The sequence below is a fragment of the Ipomoea triloba genome, chromosome 13 (assembly GCF_003576645.1).
Source record: "Ipomoea triloba cultivar NCNSP0323 chromosome 13, ASM357664v1".
NCBI lineage: Eukaryota > Viridiplantae > Streptophyta > Magnoliopsida > Solanales > Convolvulaceae > Ipomoea > Ipomoea triloba.
The window spans coordinates 25,124,645-25,142,290 of NC_044928.1; the positions used below are offsets into that span (position 1 = coordinate 25,124,645).

The window sequence follows — 17,646 nt, forward strand, 5'->3', positions numbered from 1 at the left end:
AAACTTTTAAATAAATTATCCATAGTTAATGCTCAAAGAATTTGGAGGAAAAAGAAACAAATGGCAATGGTTTCTTCATGTACTAAAAAGTGGTGATCAACTTCAGAGTCAGACAAACAGTTCTTCAGAATTCAGAAATCACATTGTCAAAAGCTTGGTGGATAAACCCCAACAATGGGCTTTCTATATTTTATCTCAACTACCAATTTCATAGCACCCAAAGAAAATACAGAATAGGCTGAGAGGGAGGAAAAAAAGAAAAGGAAATCCAATCCAAAACACCATTATCATCAAATACTATTGTTGCCATGTTATTGTCCTCAAAATGACATAATATCACACTCCAAAGAATGCAAAAGAAGTTCAAATCAGTAAATTAGCTGCAATTCTTGCATAACAAATATGCTATAATCCATTTACAAAATATGGCAGCACTTCATTGCATCAGAATTCAAAAGAACCAGTACCATAACACCATGCCAAATAATTTCCTAATGAAGGATGTACACATGATTGCAAATTATTCTCAAGAATTTATAAAATATATGAACCACCAGTTGCCAGTTTTCGGATTGGCCTGGTTCCTAAATAAAAACACCAATTACCAAGGAAGCAATTTCATCTCATTCAAGGTTGGCCAAGAAGTCATAGCAGAATACAATCAAATTCGACAGAGTTGCAAAAAGAAAGAAACAGCAATCAATAAAAACAAAACTTGTTAGGTAATAGAGGTCCAGAAAATAGGTATACAACTGAGAAATGTCTTAAAGCATAAACAAGAAACTATTATCCTTGTAACAATACTAATGCACCTCCTAATCGAACAAGCTGAATCCCATGTCATCGTCACTCTCTTCCTTAGGTTCTTCCTGGAATTACAAATCAATTGGAATCACATATAAATATTTCTTAACATATATCACTAGCATATATCCATTGAATTATAGTCAGTTTAAGTATACATACCTTCTTTTCCTCAGCAGCTGGAGCAGCTGCGGCAGGGGCAGCACCACCGGCAGCAGGAGCAGCAACGGCAACAGCGCCACCACCACCACCGGCGCCGACGTTCATGATGAGATCCTCAATGTTCCTCTTCTCACAGAGCTTGGCGAAGAGGCTAGGCCAGTACGACTCCACGGTGACATTAGCTGACTTCACAAGTGCAGCAATCTTCTCCGCCTGCAAATCCCAAACGTTGCAAAAACATCAGGGAGGGACTAAAAAATTTGCAAATTTCATAACAAATTTGTTAAGATCAATAGATTACAGTAACGGGGATTCCATCGTCGTGGAGAATCAAAGCAGCATAGGTACAGGCGAGTTCTCCGATCGACATTTTCGATCTTCAATCTACAGGTATACCAATGCTACTATGGATTTCTTGCTGCTACTCTGCTAGCGTGATACGGTGCTAGGGTTTTCTGAAAGAGTGAAACTATATATTTACAAGGGTTGGATATAATGGGCCGTTTTGGGCCTTATTAGTTCATGTGAATATAGCTATAATAGCATCTTTAATAACTTATTTGCATAAATTATTATAGAGTAATCCCCACCAAAAAAAAAAAAATTATAGAGTAATGCTATAGGTCTCTAATTTCTTTTTTGATCTAATTTATTTCTTATGATGCAGCAATATCTAATTGGTAAATAAATTTTATTTTCAATTTGTAGCGGAACCAATTCATGCACCTAATGAACGAAAGTCACATTATGAATTCATTAAAAAGTATTACACACCTCATGCTGAACAAGCTCACACAAGTTTTTGTGGTTGCTCCAACTTCCTTTTGTCCAATTTAAATTTTTGTTTTGATTTTTATTTTTCATATTATTTTGATTTTTATTTTTCATATTATGCTTTGGATGTCATTATATTTGATAACCATTTATTCCTATTTGTTTTTGTACTCATTGCAACTTACGGGGTTAATAAATTTTGGTGAATATTTTACTAACTGTTAAAGTTATATGTTAATGGAGCTAGCAGCTAGTTGTTTTTATCACATCCCCTTCCTCCATAGCAGTCATTTATGTTGTCTTTTGTGAAGATGGTGCATTGTATAATTTGCGTGCATAAAACTGGCAATATGTTTTTCAAAAAGACTGGCAATATGTTATGGTGTCTTTCTCAATAACCAGACAGTGCCATGGCCTTCTATTCCAACCCCAATCACTAACCAAAAAGAAATGAATAAATGTAAGAAAAATCCTTTACTAAACAGGTGGTTAAATGTTGCAAGCTTTATATTACATATTCTTTCATCATATAAAGACCTTATAGTACTAGTAGACAATGTCTGCTTGAAAAAAAAAAGCATAGAACAAAGCAGCTGTTTATAATTTCATATGCTCTGTTCTTGCATCTCCTTTCCCCAATAGAATCAAGGAGACCACCAGATGGTTGTTCAGATGGCCATTGTATTAGGACTCGACAAGCTACCCAATTTCCCCACCCTGACCAGGGGAATGGGGGCAGGGAACACCCTGCCTGCACTGATATATATACCCCGAATGTGGGGAAGGGGATGGGGACAGGGATAGAGATAGAGAATTGGGCTTGGGGGAAGGGAATACCAGAACTATAGAGAACTGGGAGTGCAATCTCTTGGTGTGTGCGCATGGCTCAAATCAACACGACCTAAAGTTGTGTTGAAGATTCAAGCTGTTAGGTTCAGACGTTCAGTTGATGAAAACTCATAGAATATTAAGTTTAAACCTAAACAGAGTTCCAATGCCTAACAATTATTCGAAAGATTATCAAACACTAATGAGAAAGTGTCAAGTGTGAGATGAAGGAAGATAAGCAATGATAGTAGGCATGCTGGATATAGTAACAATAAACACCAAATTTCAGAAAACCAAACATTGACAAACACAATCTACGAAAACATGAAACAAAAGGAACAATTCAAGATTGGCCAAGAACTCATTAGCAGAAATCAATCAATTTTGATTGAGTTGCAAAGAGGAGATAGAAACAGCAATCGATAAAAACAAAACCAGTTTTGATAGTATAACTCAGAAATGTTTAAGCATAAACAAGAAACTAGTATCCACTATTATCCTTGTAACAATACTAGTGCACCTCCTAATCGAACAAGCTGAATCCCATGTCATCATCACTCTCTTCCTTAGGTTCTTCCTGGAAATACAAATCAATTGGAATCACATATAAACATATATCACTAACATATATCCATTGAATTATAGTCAGTAAATTATAGTGATATAAACACATATCACTAACAAATACATACCTTCTTTTCCTCAGCAGCTGGTGCGGCTGCGGCAGGGGCAGCACCACCGGCGGCAGGAGCAGCAACGGCAACAGCGCCGCCTCCACCACCGGCGCCGACGTTCATGATGAGATCCTCAATGTTCCTCTTCTCACAGAGCTTGGCGAAGAGGCTAGGCCAGTACGACTCCACGGTGACATTAGCCGACTTCACAAGTGCAGCAATCTTCTCCGCCTGCAAATCCCGAACGTCGCAAAAACATCAGAAATTTAAACTTTTGCAAATTTCATAACAAATTCGTTGAGAGTAATAGATTGATTACAGTAACGGGGATTCCATCGTCGTGGAGGATCAATGCAGCATAGGTACACGCTAGTTCTCCAATCGACATTTTCGATCTTCAATCAACAGGTATACCAATGCGGCAATGCTACTAGAGATTTCTTGCTGCTAGCGTGAAGTGATGTTAGGGTTTTCTGAAACAGTGAAACTATATACTTACAGGGGTCGGATAAAATGGGCTTGGGCCTTAGTTCATGTTAGCATTTATGGGTTGAAATATAAAAAGGGCATTCATTATGCAAACCCAATTAAAGTAGGCATAATACCACATTTAAAAACATGTTTATAAATACGGTTGTTATGCCGTGAACTCGGGTCGACCCAGGTCCTATGTTCATAATTGTAAAAATTTTATGTTCATAATTGTAAAAATTCTATGTTTACAAATTTTGAATTCTATTTTTGAACTTTATATTCATAATTTTTGAACTATATATTCACAATTACAAAACTCTATGTTCACAATTTCAGAAATCTAAGAAATCTATATTAACAATTCCATAACTCTATATTCAATAGTATAACACAATTTTTGAATCTATATAACAAAATTGTGAATATAGAGTTCAAAAATTGTGAATATTTAGTAATGTAATTTTGTATACTGAGATCTAAAACTGTGAATATAAAGTTCTTCTCCCAAAAGGTTGAATTTCCAACTACAAAGGCCTCTACGCGCCAACAAAACATCTAAGAGATGTAAATCATGATAATTTGGTCTCTAGCTTCTTCCAAACTTCACATCTTTGACCAGTTGAGTGTCCATGCGGAGTGAAAATATATACTTACATATTCTAAAATTACAAAGAGTGGAAGTATATACTTGCATCGGAGTTGTTTTGCGGAAAATATATAAAGTTCTAAAATTACAGCTCCTATATAGCAATTATATTTTCCGCCAGACAACTCCGATATTTCAACTCAATCCAGCAGATTCTCTCCTACCAGAACCAGTTCGGAAGCTAGCAAATGCACCATGCATTTTAGCAAGAAGTGAGGGATAATGTGTGAATGCTTCATGTAATGTTGTGTTGAAATCTCTGAATAAAAGGTTATGTGTTGAAAAATCCGTTCAAACTAGTAGGCCAAAATTATTTACTCTTTCCCTAATTTGTTGGGTTAAAATGATTCACGTCCACATATTTATATGTGAGTTTTGGAATGGAAATATTCAAGATATAAACTCCTCTTTTTGGGTTAATATGTGTGTTTATAATTAAAGTTGCATGATTATAAATTCAGTGTTCTTGATTGTTCAGAAACACACCAAAGACAAAAGCTTTTTCCCTCCTTTCTTAATTATTTTATCATTGTCTGAGCAGAATGAGGTTCGTCTGGGTTATAGTTGATGTAAACTTAGCTCAGCTAGTCTGTGTAACCTGTCGGAAGCGTGTCAGGATCCTTTACTACACCGTTACCGGGCAAATAACGCTTTTAAGGCAGTTTTATTATAACACGGCACAGATTTCACATTATGTTTTAGTTGTTCTTCTTTTCTTAAAGAGTGTTAGGAGTTGATGTTGCGTTTAACTCCAAACATTATGTTTACTGTGTTCCAAAACAATAAGCCTCATACATTTAATATTTAACAGGGCGTTTGGTTGGGAGGAGGGAATTAGGGTGGAAAAGAATTGTAATTCGGTGGAATTGCAATTCAATGAATAAAGTAGGAATTGAAATTACAGTGTTTGGTATGCAGAAAGAATAAAGTATGAATTGAAATTACAGTGTTTGGTATGCAGAAAGAATAAAGTAGGAATTGAAATTACAGTGTTTGGTATGCAGAAATAGTAGTACAAGGAATTGAAAGGTAAGAAGTGACAAAATGACTAAAATGCCCTTATGTTGTCCTTATGTTGTGGTGGATGTTGTAGTAGTAGTAGTAGTAGTAGTAATAATAATAATAATAATAATAATAATAATAATAATAATAATAATAATAATCATTCAAATCCCTCCAACCAAACGCTGTAGTTTGGGAATTCACTGAATTGCTATTCAATGAATTGCAATTCCTCCCAAACTACATCCAACCAAACATGCCATAAATAAATTTGGGACAAAATTCATTTCGGACACCTTGGAGTTGGTGCTGACCGTGATGAAGCCGTACCAAATTTAATTTAGGGGAATAAAATTTTGGCCTATCTGTGTATTTATGTTAATATTATGTGTATTTTAGGTAATCATTTTGTGTATTTTAGGCAATCATTCTGTGTATTCTAGGCAACTGTTCTGTATATTCATGTTAGTAACACATGTTGTGATGTGTTTGTGTATTTGAAAGTTTAGGAGGATGAGTTCTGTGTATTTTGTGTCAATATTCTGTGTATTCATGTTATTAACACAGGTTGTGATGTGTTTGTGCATTCGAATGTTAGGAGGATGAGTTCTGTGTATTTTGTGTCAAGATTCTGTGTATTCTGGGGAAACATTATGTGTATTCTAGGCAAATGTTCTGTGTATTCTAGATAATGATTATGTGTATTATAGATAATGAATTCCCTAGAGTCATTCGCGTTTGTATCCACTAACATCAAAACGACGTCGTTTTGGACCATGGTGTAACGATTGTTCCCAAATTCTACTCCTTTACTCCTACTCCTTAAGGTGTTGAACAGACATTGGTTATTTTCATCATGTGTGCTCACAGAAAAGTGTCTACATCAAAAGCATGTAAGAGGGAGTACAAATTAGGAGTATAAAATGGGAGTATACCAAGTATTTTTCCTTTGAATATATATATATATCTAATTAGTGGCACTTCATCATCAGCTCTTTTCCAGGAAGAAGATAGAGAAGGAACTTCTAGAGTAGGGGCATTCTCTCCTTGTGAGCATTCATTGCCGTCGATCGAGTGCTTTAGCTTGCTTCCAAGGAGATGGATGCGTCGACCTCGCCATCGCCGCTGCCGCCAACGCACCCACCGCGGTGGATGGTGATCTTCTCAATAATCGGCGCCGCGGTAGTGCTCATCACCTTGCTAACGCAGTTAGATATGCATGCAACACCAATACATATAAAAGCTACCACCTGCATGGCTGCATTATGATGATACAAAATGCCTCCCAATTCAATGACATTCTTTTATCCGCACAGGTAGTTTATGCCCGTGCAAATAATACAAAATGCCTCCCAATTTTAAGACATTTTTTGTCACACAGGCAGGTGCAGATAATACAAAATGTCTACTAATTCTAGAAAATTATCTTTTTTCGCACAGACAACGCACACTCGTGTAGCACCTGTGCAGCGCCTGTGGAAAGTTGACATAACCACCTCCTAGCTGTTTTCACCATTTTATAATGATTAGATCGATGAGCGCGCACACGCGCACACACGCGCACACACGACGGTCTGTTTCTCATTTTGTATTATGATATGGATTAAACAAATTGTTAAATATTTAGGGTGTAAAGCCTCTATGGTTTGAGCTGTAAAGAGAGCTAAGAAAGGCATCTGTTCATCATTTCTTTTTTTATAAAATATCTATGCTTTAAAACTTGGATGGAGCAGGACGTTTTTGTCCATACATATCATGGCAGACTGGCACTGTAGGCTGGCCAACTTAGGTAAAATTAAGGTAGGGGAATTTGCGTTTTAATTAATGAGAATTATTGCGGTTAAATGTATTATTGAGAAGAAACTTCGATGAAATGTAGGGGAAACTTAGATTAAAATTCTGTTTATCTTTTAATTTGATCACTTTTCCATTCACTTAAAGTGCATGTTTAATGCTTTTGCTGTGTAGTGGAAGATATGAGAAGTGCAATTCCACAACTATGGTGACTTGGTGAGTATATAGTTATTTCATAGACTTGTCCCCTTTTAAAGAAATGTAACTTTTTAGTATTCAAAAAAAATAACATCACATTCAATTTACAATGTAGTTGCGGAAACTAATATCATTGTCTAGTTCTTTAATAGGCCTAACCTATAGAATTCTCCCAAAGACTTATTGTATAGAATTCTATTGTATATATATACTCTTAATTCTTACTCTCTCAATTTTATTCGTTTATTGATGTGGCACTGATAAATTTTTTTCCCATGTTTGCCCATTACAAGTAGTGTACAACATCTCTTAAACCTACTAGGCTAAATAGACCTTTTTCCTATTTCAAAAAAAAAAGACCTTTTTCCTAACTAGGGAGTAGGGACCTCTTATAGGTGAATGGTGATTGGGCGTTCTTGTATGTTGATAGTTGTAATAATAAAAAAAGATTTTTTAAAAAAAAAAAGATAAGAAAGAAAAAAGTAGTCCATTATTGTGAGCTTTGCCAACAAGGAAATCCATTACAAAGTTCCAAATTAAAGGTGCTTTATTCAAATTTGTAACAAACTTAGGACCCAAGATCTTTGAATTCTATGGACCCACAACCCCTAAAACCCAACCGAAAGTTATAGGAGCCAAACATTTTTTTTTTTGAAAGATAGGAGCCAAACTATTAAAAACCCATTTGTTTTTTTTTTTTTTAAATATATATTTTACCTAATTAAGTAAAGAATAATGAGACATATTGACCAAAGTATCCAATCCAAAACCCATCAATACATTCATCAAGGTAGACCTTCAGCCATAATCCATTCCCCCGCCTGCAAATCTGCAATAATATATCTCTCTCTACTCTCATACCTCAAACCCTGCCTGCTCCTCGATCTTCACCTTAAACAAATAAAAAAAACACTGAATGTCCAGTTTCAACCTAGGAAAGAAGCTTGTACCCGCTAAGAAAGCGTGGAAGAGCTTCAGTGCCACATTCCAATCAAAGCTCCAGAAGCTGAAGCTCCGAAAAGCCATCAAACGAGCCAAGAAACGCTGCGTCTTGGCTTTCAACTACATCCGCCCTCTTCTCTCCCGAAAGTTTTACTCTTTGATGATTAGACGACACAGTAGTAGTAGTTGTAGTTCCTCTAAACGCCCTCTGCAACGCCGCCACCACAACACGCTCAACTTTCCGGCCATCTACGTGGACGAGCTTTTCCCTGAGCCTCTGATCTCAGCTCCGCCGCCAAAGCGCCACGGCGAAGAACAACCAAAGGTGGGGCCCAGCACGGTTGGAGAGAGTAGCAGTAGCAATGGCGGCGGCGGCGGTGGATGGAGAGTTCCATCTTTGCCGCCGCATTTCAGAGGAGTGGATGAGAGGGCCGAGGACTTCATTTCTAAATTTCGTCAAGATATGAAGCTTGAAAGAGAGCAATCCATTCTTGATTTCCAGGAGATGCTGGCAAGAGGGACTTAGAAATTAAAATATTAATCTTCTTTCAAAAAGTTTTTTTTGATTTAATTTCCTCAAGTTTTTACAGGAGATGAGAGGTAAAACAATTTATAAAATTATCTTTTAAAAATTTATGACACGCAACATTTTTCTAATAAAGAATATGATATAATGATTTTTTTTCTTCAATATTGGTGAGGTGGTGGTTCAAAAGTTAAGTTGTGTAGGAATTGGGGTTGTGTGGGATTGATAAATTTGCAATTTTTTTTTTTAAATACATTCTATGCATGTGTACAAAGAAAGAAGTTATTCTTTCCTCCTGTAATGGGTGAGTTGCGAATTGAATATGTGTCAATGAGTCCATGACTTTAGTATTGGGTTTTTAGCCTTTTTACTATTATTGGAGTGAAATATTTAACTATTTGTGAAATTTTAATTAATTATATGAATTTAAAAAGTTTTAATTATTAGACCTTCACACTCAAAACAAATAGTGCAAGGCAAAAACTTGTATGAGGCCGTCTCACCATTAGACGGGTCGGGTCAAGATGCAAATGTAACACTTATATGCACAAATACCATACTTATATGCTCAAATGTAATACTAATCAGGAATAAAAATTTTGTTACTTATTAGGGTAAATGTAATACTTTTAAGGAAAAATACAATACTTTTACATTTCGATTTAAAGTATTACATTTTTCATCAAAAATATTATATTTGCCCTTATAAGTGAGAGACACTTGTCAACATTACTTATTATGAAAAATGTATTAATTTTTCTCTTATAAGTAACAAAAATTGTATTTTTGATTAGTGTTATATTTGAGCATATAAGTGTGAGATTTGTACATATAAGTATGACATTTGCATGGTGCTTTGATCCGACCCGACTCGACCCGTCTCACGAATAAAGATCTGTGAGACGGTCTCACACACGTGTGACCCATAATTTATTATATTTTTCATTTCTTCGGTCATATAATCTATAGCTGCCATGGCAGCACAATCCTCTTCCAAATTGAAAGAAGAATGCATTCTCTAGCTTCTTCTAGATCTTGAAGATAACGGGTGCTCTTTGATCTTCCTAGAGCTACCATGAAATCGTTTTTTATAAAAATAAAATAATTAAAAATCTAATTGAAAGAAAGACATGTGTTCTTCTCAAAGCTGTCATGGTGGTTAGTAATAGGGTTGTTAATGAATCGAACATAAACAAACTGATTGTAATAAAAAAAATTGATAATATTGATAAACATTAACTGATTATAAAAAAGTGTTTGGTAAATTAGCTAATTGTTGTTTGGTATAATTTCTTTTCTCAAAAATCTAATTTAAAAAGTTGTTTAAAACTTTTTGAATTTTAGCATTTTGAAGTTACAAAAAGTTGATTAACCAAACACTTATATAGATTTTTTAACCAAGTCAAATAACTAATAATGGTCAAATAAACCAAATTGAGTGATAGGCTAAATATTTTATCAAACAAGGCATTAGACTTTTTTTTTTGAAAGCAAACAAGGCCTTAGACTAATTATACTTTTTTCCGCTTTAAATTTAAGGGTCTTATTAAATGTTTTGATGGGGAAGATTTATTTAGTTACTATGTATGGGGCAGCAGCTGAGTAACCCATATTGAGGGGATAGAGAAAACATATGTCCACATACACCCATAATATATAAGCTCAAATTAGTGTTAATAACCAGATGAAATATATATGAAATCAAGCGCAGTAATTGAAATATATGGCTGAAAAGCATATTGAATTGCTTAATGAGTCTTATGGGAAAATTGTGTAAAATATTTTAGTAGGATTGACAAATTGGACAGTTCACGCAGAAAACTTGCTTATAACGATGATGGAATTCAGCCCATTAAAGAATTTTTTTTTTCTTTTTCTAAACTTAGGTTATCCATCTTTTAATCTTAAAGCTAAGAATGACTCCTAATATGAAACAATTCAGGATTCTTATTCCTTAGCTTGTAGGATCTAGACTCAAAATATGTATAAATAAACCCTCCATACATAAGAACCAAAGGCAATTTTAAACCATATAATACATATAGTCTCTTCGTATATTTTCCAACATCTTTTGGTATATTCTCATTAACGGGATTACCTAAAACGATGCCGAAGGTGAAGACAAACCGTGTCAGGTATCCAAAGGGATGGGAATTGATTGAGCCCACTCTAAATGAACTACAAGCCAAGATGAGAGAAGCGGAGAATGACCCGCATGACGGGAAAAGAAAGTATGAGGATTTGTGGCCTATCTTTAAAATTTGTCATCAGAAGAGCCGCTACATTTTTGACCTTTACCATAGGAGGAAGGAGATCTCCAAGGAATTATATGAGTTCTGCTTGGATCAGGGTTATGCAGACCGTAATTTAATCGTGAAGTGGAAAAAGGTTTCATACTGCATTTACCTCGTTGTATGAATATTTGTAGTTAACAGCATTTATATAAAGATATATATGCTAAAATTTTGCCCTTAATTCTTCAGGGGAGGGATGACCAATTCTAACTGGTGGTTTTTTTGTTTGCATTGCAGCCTGGTTATGAGCGGCTCTGTTGTTTGAGGTGCATGCAACCTCGGGATCACAACTTCCAAACCACATGTGTTTGCCGAGTGCCTAAGCATCTAAGGGAAGAGAAGGTTATAGAATGTGTGCATTGCGGTTGCAAAGGTTGTGTTAGCGGAGATTGAGTGTTTATGCTAGAACGAATGCACTAAATTATTGCTTCTTTATTAGCTACCACTTGACTATGACTTTCTTCAGTCAAGGTCAAGCCAATGTTGAAACTCTCTGTAACTAGTTTACACTATTTCTGATTCCAAACCTCTTTATTAATTCTTCTCTTATTAAAACCGTACACCAAGCTTCTAAAAAAAATCCTAACTATTTATATTATATTTTCATATAATTCTCATATTACTGGAATGTTCTCATAGAAACATGAAATAAAAAAAATTAAAGTTCAATAATAAATTTCATTTTGAAATCGAACATGGAAACAAATAATAATTTGGATATGTTGGAATCCAGTGAAATTATTTGGATTTTAAGTTTTGTAATTAAGGAAGAGTCGAAATGAATTGAAGTATATATGTTGAACTCCATAATATATAAGCTAAAATTAGCGTTGATAACCAGATGAAATATATATGCAATCAAGCGCAGTGATTGAAATATATGGCTGAAAAACATATTGCTTAATGAGTCTTATGTGGAAAATTGTGTAAAATATTTTAATAGGATTGACAAATTGGACAATTGGTCAGAAAACTTGCCTAACGGTGATGGAATTCAGCCCATTAAAGAAAATTATTATTATTATTATTATTATTATTATTATTATTATTATGTGATCTAAGCTTCGATCTTTTAATCTTAAGTAGTTTCCACGATCTGACCCCTAGAGTTACTAGGGTGATAAATAGCCAGTTCGCGATTAGTCCACGGGTGATCCTAATTTTTATGTGGGCATAAAGAATTCAATCCCTCACATTGTCACCTTTTAAGTCAAGCTACGAACCAACTAGGCTAAGCCACACCGAGAAAGAAAATTATTCAACTACATTGGAAATATATTGCATTTATACACATACAAAAATGCAAGAAATGAATGAAGAAGAAGGAGAAACAATTGTAGAAGAGTGTTGAAATAGAAGAGACAGAGAGAAGCAAATGCAGGTGTAGATCAGAGAAAGGGAGAGACTGGAGGAATTAAGTCTCAGCAAAATGGAATAGTGCACTATTTATAGGCACAAAATGCTAGGGAAGGAAGAAAGAAGAATGAACGGCTAGGAAGGGTATTTTATTGTTATTTGACTGCCAATTATTACCTTGTACATTATATTCTTTATTTCTTCTTAAGGATATTATTGGAGAAAGATTTGTACATCTATAAAAGTAATTCCGTTACATGATTTTTTTTTAAAAAGATTTGTTAGAAAGTTCATATGAAAAATCTTAATTATTCATATTATATTTTCATAAAATTCTCATGGCAGGAAGGGTTCCAATTGGAAGACATACAAAAATTAAGGTACAATAGTAAATTTCATTTTGGATATTTAAAATGGTATATGTTCTTTTTTTAAATTAAATATATATATATAAACAATTGGATATGTTGGACTCGAATGAAATTATATAAATTATAAGTTTTCTAATTAGGGAAAATTTGAAATGAAGTATAATTTTGCTAATTGATAACAAGATAAGTTAAGGAGTTTGAATAACTAAATAAAACTTAAAAATTAAAAATTTTGGATGAAGGTATATAATTATGATTATTGATTTTAATGTTTATTTAAGAGTTTTTTTTCAAAATGGTCCATCGACTATTGCTCATTCTCAATTTTGTATTTTGACTTTCAATTGCACCCTCGACTTTCAAAAACTAACCCAATTTGGTCTTTCGTTACATATTCCGTCAAATCAGTGTTAAAATGGAGGGTATTTTCGTCCATTTACCTATTGTTAGCCTAATAAACATTGAAAATAGTTGAGGGACCATTTTGAGAATAGTCAAGGGACCATTTTGGGAAAAACTATTTTATTTATTTCATTTTTGTTTATTTCCATTTTTTAGACTCTATAATTTAGAATTTCTATACATTTTAATTTTATAGAGTCTAAAAAATGAAAATAAACAAAAATGAAATAAATAAAATAGCTTTTCCCAAAATGGTCCCTTGACTATTCTCAAAATGGTCCCTCAACTATTTCTCAAGGTTTATTAGGCTAACAATAGATAAATGGACGAAAACGCCCTCCATTTTAACACTGATTTGACGGAATATGTAACGGAGGACCAAATTAGGTGAGTTTTTGAAAGTCGAGGGACCACATTAGGTGCAATTGAAAGTCGAAATGCAAAATTGAGAATGAAAAATAGTCGAGGGACCATTTTGGGAAAAAACTCGTTTATTTAACCATGTTTAAAAAGTGTTTAATAGTTTGCAAAGATACTGGAAAGCATGTTTTGTTTGGAATGATGAAGAGGTTGTGGAGCAAGACTAAAAATTATTTAGTTTGACAGATCAGAGAATTATATACCGGAAAGATTTGAAGCAGCTGAGTAATCCATATTGAGGAGAGATAAGGAAAATATATGTCTACACCCATAATATATAAGCTAGAATTAGCACCAGATGAAATATATATGCAATCAAGCGCAGCGATTGAAATATATGGCTGAAAAGCATAATGCTTAATGAGTCTTGTGTGGAAAATTGTGTAAAATATTTTAGTAGGATTGACAAATTGGACAATTGGTCAGGCAGAAAACTTGCCTATAACGGTGATGGAATTCAGCCCATTAAAAAAAATTATTCTTTGTTTAAAAAAAAAACACACAAAAAAAAAAACTTAGGTCATCCCAGCTACGAACTAAGATCTTTCAATCTTAAGCTCACAAAATCTCTATCTCTAAATTGTCACCGCAAGAGTTTCAATCCCCACATTACCACCTTGAAGTCAAGCTACGAATCAAGTAGGCTAAGCCGCAATAAAATAAAATTATTCAACTACATTGTAAATATATTGCAAATGTCCCATTAGAAAAATACTACTTGCACTCCTAAATTCTATTCCCTCTCACTAAACTTGGATGTAAACAACTTTTTCTGAACTCACAAGATGAAAATGTCTTATATTTGCTTGTCAGATCAAGGAGTATAATTGATGGGGTTAAAATTTGTGAGTCCCATAGTTGAAAACACTGCAAAGTGAAAAGTTTACCAGACATCTGTCTTATTTTCCATCTTTCAACAATGCTCAATTCTGGCCAATACTACAATAAGTCTATAGTGCTAACAATATAATAGGACATTAATGCAGAAGAGTTTATTCATCTTTCTTATCTTACGATGCAAAGCTATATAAATTAATTAAACTTCATTTCTCTGTTGAATCTCTTTCTTCTCCCAGGTTCTCCTTGGACAACTCTTCCAGCGATTTTCCTTTGGACTCCGGCACCAGTAGTGTGAACAGCATGCCCAAGAAGTTGATGCAACCCAGCACGATGAGAGAATTCTTCACTCCGATCCCGGGCGGGTACCCTGCCTCCGTCTTCTTGGGGTTCGTGGACTGAGCTCCGTACAAGAATCCGAATGCTCCGACTATCGCTCCGGCCTTGCCGGCGGCCGCGGATATGCCGTGGCAGGTGGAGCGCAGCCTGGCGGGGAAGATCTCAGCAGGGACGATGAAAGTTGTGGCGTTTGGGCCGAAATTGGCGAAGAAGAAAGTTAGAGAGTACATGGCTACAAACCCACCTATTCTGTGCTCTTTTTGAGTCCAGTGATTGTAGGGAATGGCTAAGGCGAACATGAAAACAGTCATGAAGAAGAACCCCATGAGTTGGATGGCGAATCGCCCGATTTTGTCGATTAGAGCCACCGTGAACCAGTACCCTGGCACGGTACTACAGAGGGCGATTAATGTTTGCGCCCTGGAAATTCTGTAAACCTCTTCAATCGCGTTCATTGTTTGCGCAGGTGGGATCCATCCAATCGCGCTGAAAATGTCTTTCTGGAACAGATTTTGGCTGTAGAAAGCAATGTCTAGCAAGAACCACGTGCTTGTTGTTCCCAGCAAGTGAAATCCATGGCGCCGGAGAAATTCCATGGAAAAAAGACCAAATTCGTTCCCGGGATTCCCGATTTTCTCCGGTTCCGCTTCTATTTCCACTTGTAACACTTTAGACATATCCGAAGCCGCGCGTTTCGCGTTCTTGGCGACCAGGGCGGTGTAGCGGGCGGTTTCCGGCATCTTCATGCGCGAGTAATACGTAAGCGCCGCCGGCAACGCGCCGAACATGAGAACTATACGCCACAAGAAATCCGCCTGCGGGACGGTTGATAAAGAGGCGTTTTCGTGGTATGTCGGCGCCGGAAACGCGGACTTGAAGGCGGCGGAGAAGACGATTGCGACCACCCCGCCGGCCAAAATCCCGAACCCCTGCATTGCGAAAACCGCGGCGATGAACGCGCCGCGCGTCTTCTTGTTTGCGTACTCCGACATGATGGTGGCGGAGAGCGGGTAGTCGCCGCCGATGCCGAAGCCGAGCCAGAAGCGGAAGAAACAGAGAGTGGCCATCACGGCCTTCGGGGTATGGCCGCAGGATAGCCCCGAGGCCAGAGAACAAATAACCATTATCATAAGCGTGATCCCGTAAACCTTCTTCCTCCCCATCTTGTCCCCTAACCACCCGAAAAACAGCTGGCCGGCGAGAGTCCCGCAGAGGGCGACGCCGTTGACGGCGGCGGAGACGTTGGGCGGCAGCGTCCCTGGCTTGGGCGCACCGTCCACGTGGTAGTAAATCCGGCCCAGTAATTTGGTGACTAGAGAAATGCAGAAGAGATCATAGGCGTCCGTGAAAAACCCCATCCCAGCAATCACAATGGCTGTGAAATGATACCATTGTGCTTTAGCAACATCAAGTGCATTCAGCACTTGCAATTCATCCCCTGCCATTCACACCACTCCACTCTGCTACTAAAATCCTGCAAAAATTAAAGAAAATCATCAAATCAAACAAGAAGATAATTAAGCCACTTTCCAAGAATGAAATTCTGGTATGGAAAATACCACTTGTACTCTTAAATTCTACTAACAAACTTTTATTGCCTCTTACACATCTTGGATGTGAAATAACTTTTTCTGGACCCATAATATGAAAATGTCTTATCCATGCTTACCACAAGATGATGGAGTAGAATTTGGGGTTCCCCATAAGAACTCTGACAAATTATTCTGTGGACGCGGGTACACTTTACAATGTGGACTCAGTCCAAAATACACAATTTACTTACTGAATTGCGAACATTCAGAAGGTAAATTGTGACGAATCTACCTCGCAAGACTTACCCGGTCCATGGTAATATGGTATAACAACTATTGTAGAGCTCTTTTGGTATTTCCAGCTATATATATGCCATCCCTAAAATCTTGCCAATTGGCTATTGGCTATTGCCTATTACTATAAATAATTACAATTTTCTATATTAATCTTCAACAAATCCTTTTTAATGAAATCAAGAATGGAGTACTTTTTATAACTGAATGGAAAAAATACTCCATATGTTTTCTCCAACAGTATCTTAAAATTTAATAGAGAATATTTATTTTTATTGAATTACATTAAATACAAATAAAGGAGATATGAAGAATATAATGTACAATGTTCAATTCCTGCTGGCAAGGCAAAGAACAATTTAAAACATAGGAATTTTTGTTTAACCTGTTAAAATGATAACCGTTATTAAATGAGATTGTAATTATTAGTTATTGAATAAAAGTTTAGTATTTTTAAGTATATTCTTTCTTGTTGTATTACAGTAAAATATTATTTAAAATTAAAATATGAGATAACCCTATACAATATTCTTTAGAATTATTATAATCTTTATACTTCCCGAATTATTATAATCTTTATACTTCCCAGTCCTAACTCCTAACCCTCAACCCTAATTTAAAAAAAAAAAAAAAATTACACTTGAAGAAATTAAAATGGAAAACTTTTCAATGATATATATTTGTTATTTTCTAGACATGGTTTTATTAATTTAATAATGTGATGCGATCGTACTTAAAAAAAAGTGATATGATCATTTTTTTGTCTTTTTTATTTTTGATAAAAGCCATTTTAGTAGAAGGCACTGAAAAATTTTGGGAGATGTATGAAAACATGACGAAGAAATCAAAACCCACCCATACATATATATATATATATATATATATATATATAGGGTCATGTTCAGGTGTGGCCGTGCTCTCCCGTGCGGCCGTGCGGTTCACATCACTCAATGTTAAGAAACACACTACACAAATAT

General features: G+C 35.6%; 5 protein-coding genes across 5 annotated transcripts; 2 read left to right on the forward strand and 3 right to left on the reverse strand.

Moving 5' to 3' along the window:
- Window positions 1-601: 601 nt before the first annotated feature.
- LOC116003065 (60S acidic ribosomal protein P1-like) lies at window positions 602-1,429 on the reverse strand. The gene is made up of 3 exons (XM_031243246.1): window positions 1,268-1,429; window positions 967-1,179; window positions 602-869 (listed from the first exon to the last, which is right to left on the reverse strand). Exons 1-3 carry the CDS (start codon window positions 1,334-1,336, stop codon window positions 816-818), a joined length of 336 nt encoding a protein of 111 aa, XP_031099106.1. The 5' UTR covers window positions 1,337-1,429; the 3' UTR covers window positions 602-815.
- Window positions 1,430-2,893: 1,464 nt separating this feature from the next.
- LOC116003067 (60S acidic ribosomal protein P1-like) lies at window positions 2,894-3,716 on the reverse strand. The gene is made up of 3 exons (XM_031243247.1): window positions 3,562-3,716; window positions 3,261-3,473; window positions 2,894-3,145 (listed from the first exon to the last, which is right to left on the reverse strand). The coding sequence occupies exons 1-3, from the start codon at window positions 3,628-3,630 to the stop codon at window positions 3,092-3,094; spliced, it is 336 nt and encodes a 111-aa protein (XP_031099107.1). The 5' UTR covers window positions 3,631-3,716; the 3' UTR covers window positions 2,894-3,091.
- Window positions 3,717-6,218: 2,502 nt separating this feature from the next.
- On the reverse strand, window positions 6,219-16,288 carry LOC116001402 (probable inorganic phosphate transporter 1-7). The gene is made up of 3 exons (XM_031241283.1): window positions 14,725-16,288; window positions 6,346-6,431; window positions 6,219-6,242 (listed from the first exon to the last, which is right to left on the reverse strand). The coding sequence occupies exons 1-3, from the start codon at window positions 16,286-16,288 to the stop codon at window positions 6,219-6,221; spliced, it is 1,674 nt and encodes a 557-aa protein (XP_031097143.1).
- Window positions 8,116-9,197, forward strand: LOC116001651. Its single transcript, XM_031241551.1, has one exon. The coding sequence runs from the start codon at window positions 8,273-8,275 to the stop codon at window positions 8,822-8,824; it is 552 nt and encodes a 183-aa protein (XP_031097411.1). The 5' UTR covers window positions 8,116-8,272; the 3' UTR covers window positions 8,825-9,197.
- On the forward strand, window positions 10,931-11,519 carry LOC116001652 (protein BUD31 homolog 2-like). Its single transcript, XM_031241552.1, has 2 exons — window positions 10,931-11,212; window positions 11,356-11,519. The coding sequence occupies exons 1-2, from the start codon at window positions 10,931-10,933 to the stop codon at window positions 11,509-11,511; spliced, it is 438 nt and encodes a 145-aa protein (XP_031097412.1). The 3' UTR covers window positions 11,512-11,519.
- Window positions 16,289-17,646: the final 1,358 nt, after the last annotated feature.

Excerpts from the sequence above, each read along its gene's own strand:
- LOC116001402 (XM_031241283.1), bottom strand. The coding sequence starts at position 16,288 with ATGGCAGGGGATGAATTGCAAGTGCTGAATGCACTTGATGTTGCTAAA. Across the intron at positions 6,432-14,724 it reads CCTGGGAGAAGAAAGAGATT|ACGGCAATGAATGCTCACAA; the intron begins CAACAGAGAAAT and ends AGCACTCGATCG. Across the intron at positions 6,243-6,345 it reads GGAAAAGAGCTGATGATGAA|ACACTTTTCTGTGAGCACAC; the intron begins GTGCCACTAATT and ends CTTTTGATGTAG.
- LOC116001652 (XM_031241552.1), top strand. The coding sequence starts at position 10,931 with ATGCCGAAGGTGAAGACAAACCGTGTCAGGTATCCAAAGGGATGGGAA. Across the intron at positions 11,213-11,355 it reads TAATCGTGAAGTGGAAAAAG|CCTGGTTATGAGCGGCTCTG; the intron begins GTTTCATACTGC and ends TTTGCATTGCAG.
- LOC116003067 (XM_031243247.1), bottom strand. The coding sequence starts at position 3,630 with ATGTCGATTGGAGAACTAGCGTGTACCTATGCTGCATTGATCCTCCAC. Across the intron at positions 3,474-3,561 it reads ACGATGGAATCCCCGTTACT|GCGGAGAAGATTGCTGCACT; the intron begins GTAATCAATCTA and ends CGGGATTTGCAG. Across the intron at positions 3,146-3,260 it reads CAGCTGCTGAGGAAAAGAAG|GAAGAACCTAAGGAAGAGAG; the intron begins GTATGTATTTGT and ends TTGTATTTCCAG.
- LOC116003065 (XM_031243246.1), bottom strand. The coding sequence starts at position 1,336 with ATGTCGATCGGAGAACTCGCCTGTACCTATGCTGCTTTGATTCTCCAC. Across the intron at positions 1,180-1,267 it reads ACGATGGAATCCCCGTTACT|GCGGAGAAGATTGCTGCACT; the intron begins GTAATCTATTGA and ends TGGGATTTGCAG. Across the intron at positions 870-966 it reads CAGCTGCTGAGGAAAAGAAG|GAAGAACCTAAGGAAGAGAG; the intron begins GTATGTATACTT and ends TTGTAATTCCAG.
- LOC116001651 (XM_031241551.1), top strand. The coding sequence starts at position 8,273 with ATGTCCAGTTTCAACCTAGGAAAGAAGCTTGTACCCGCTAAGAAAGCG.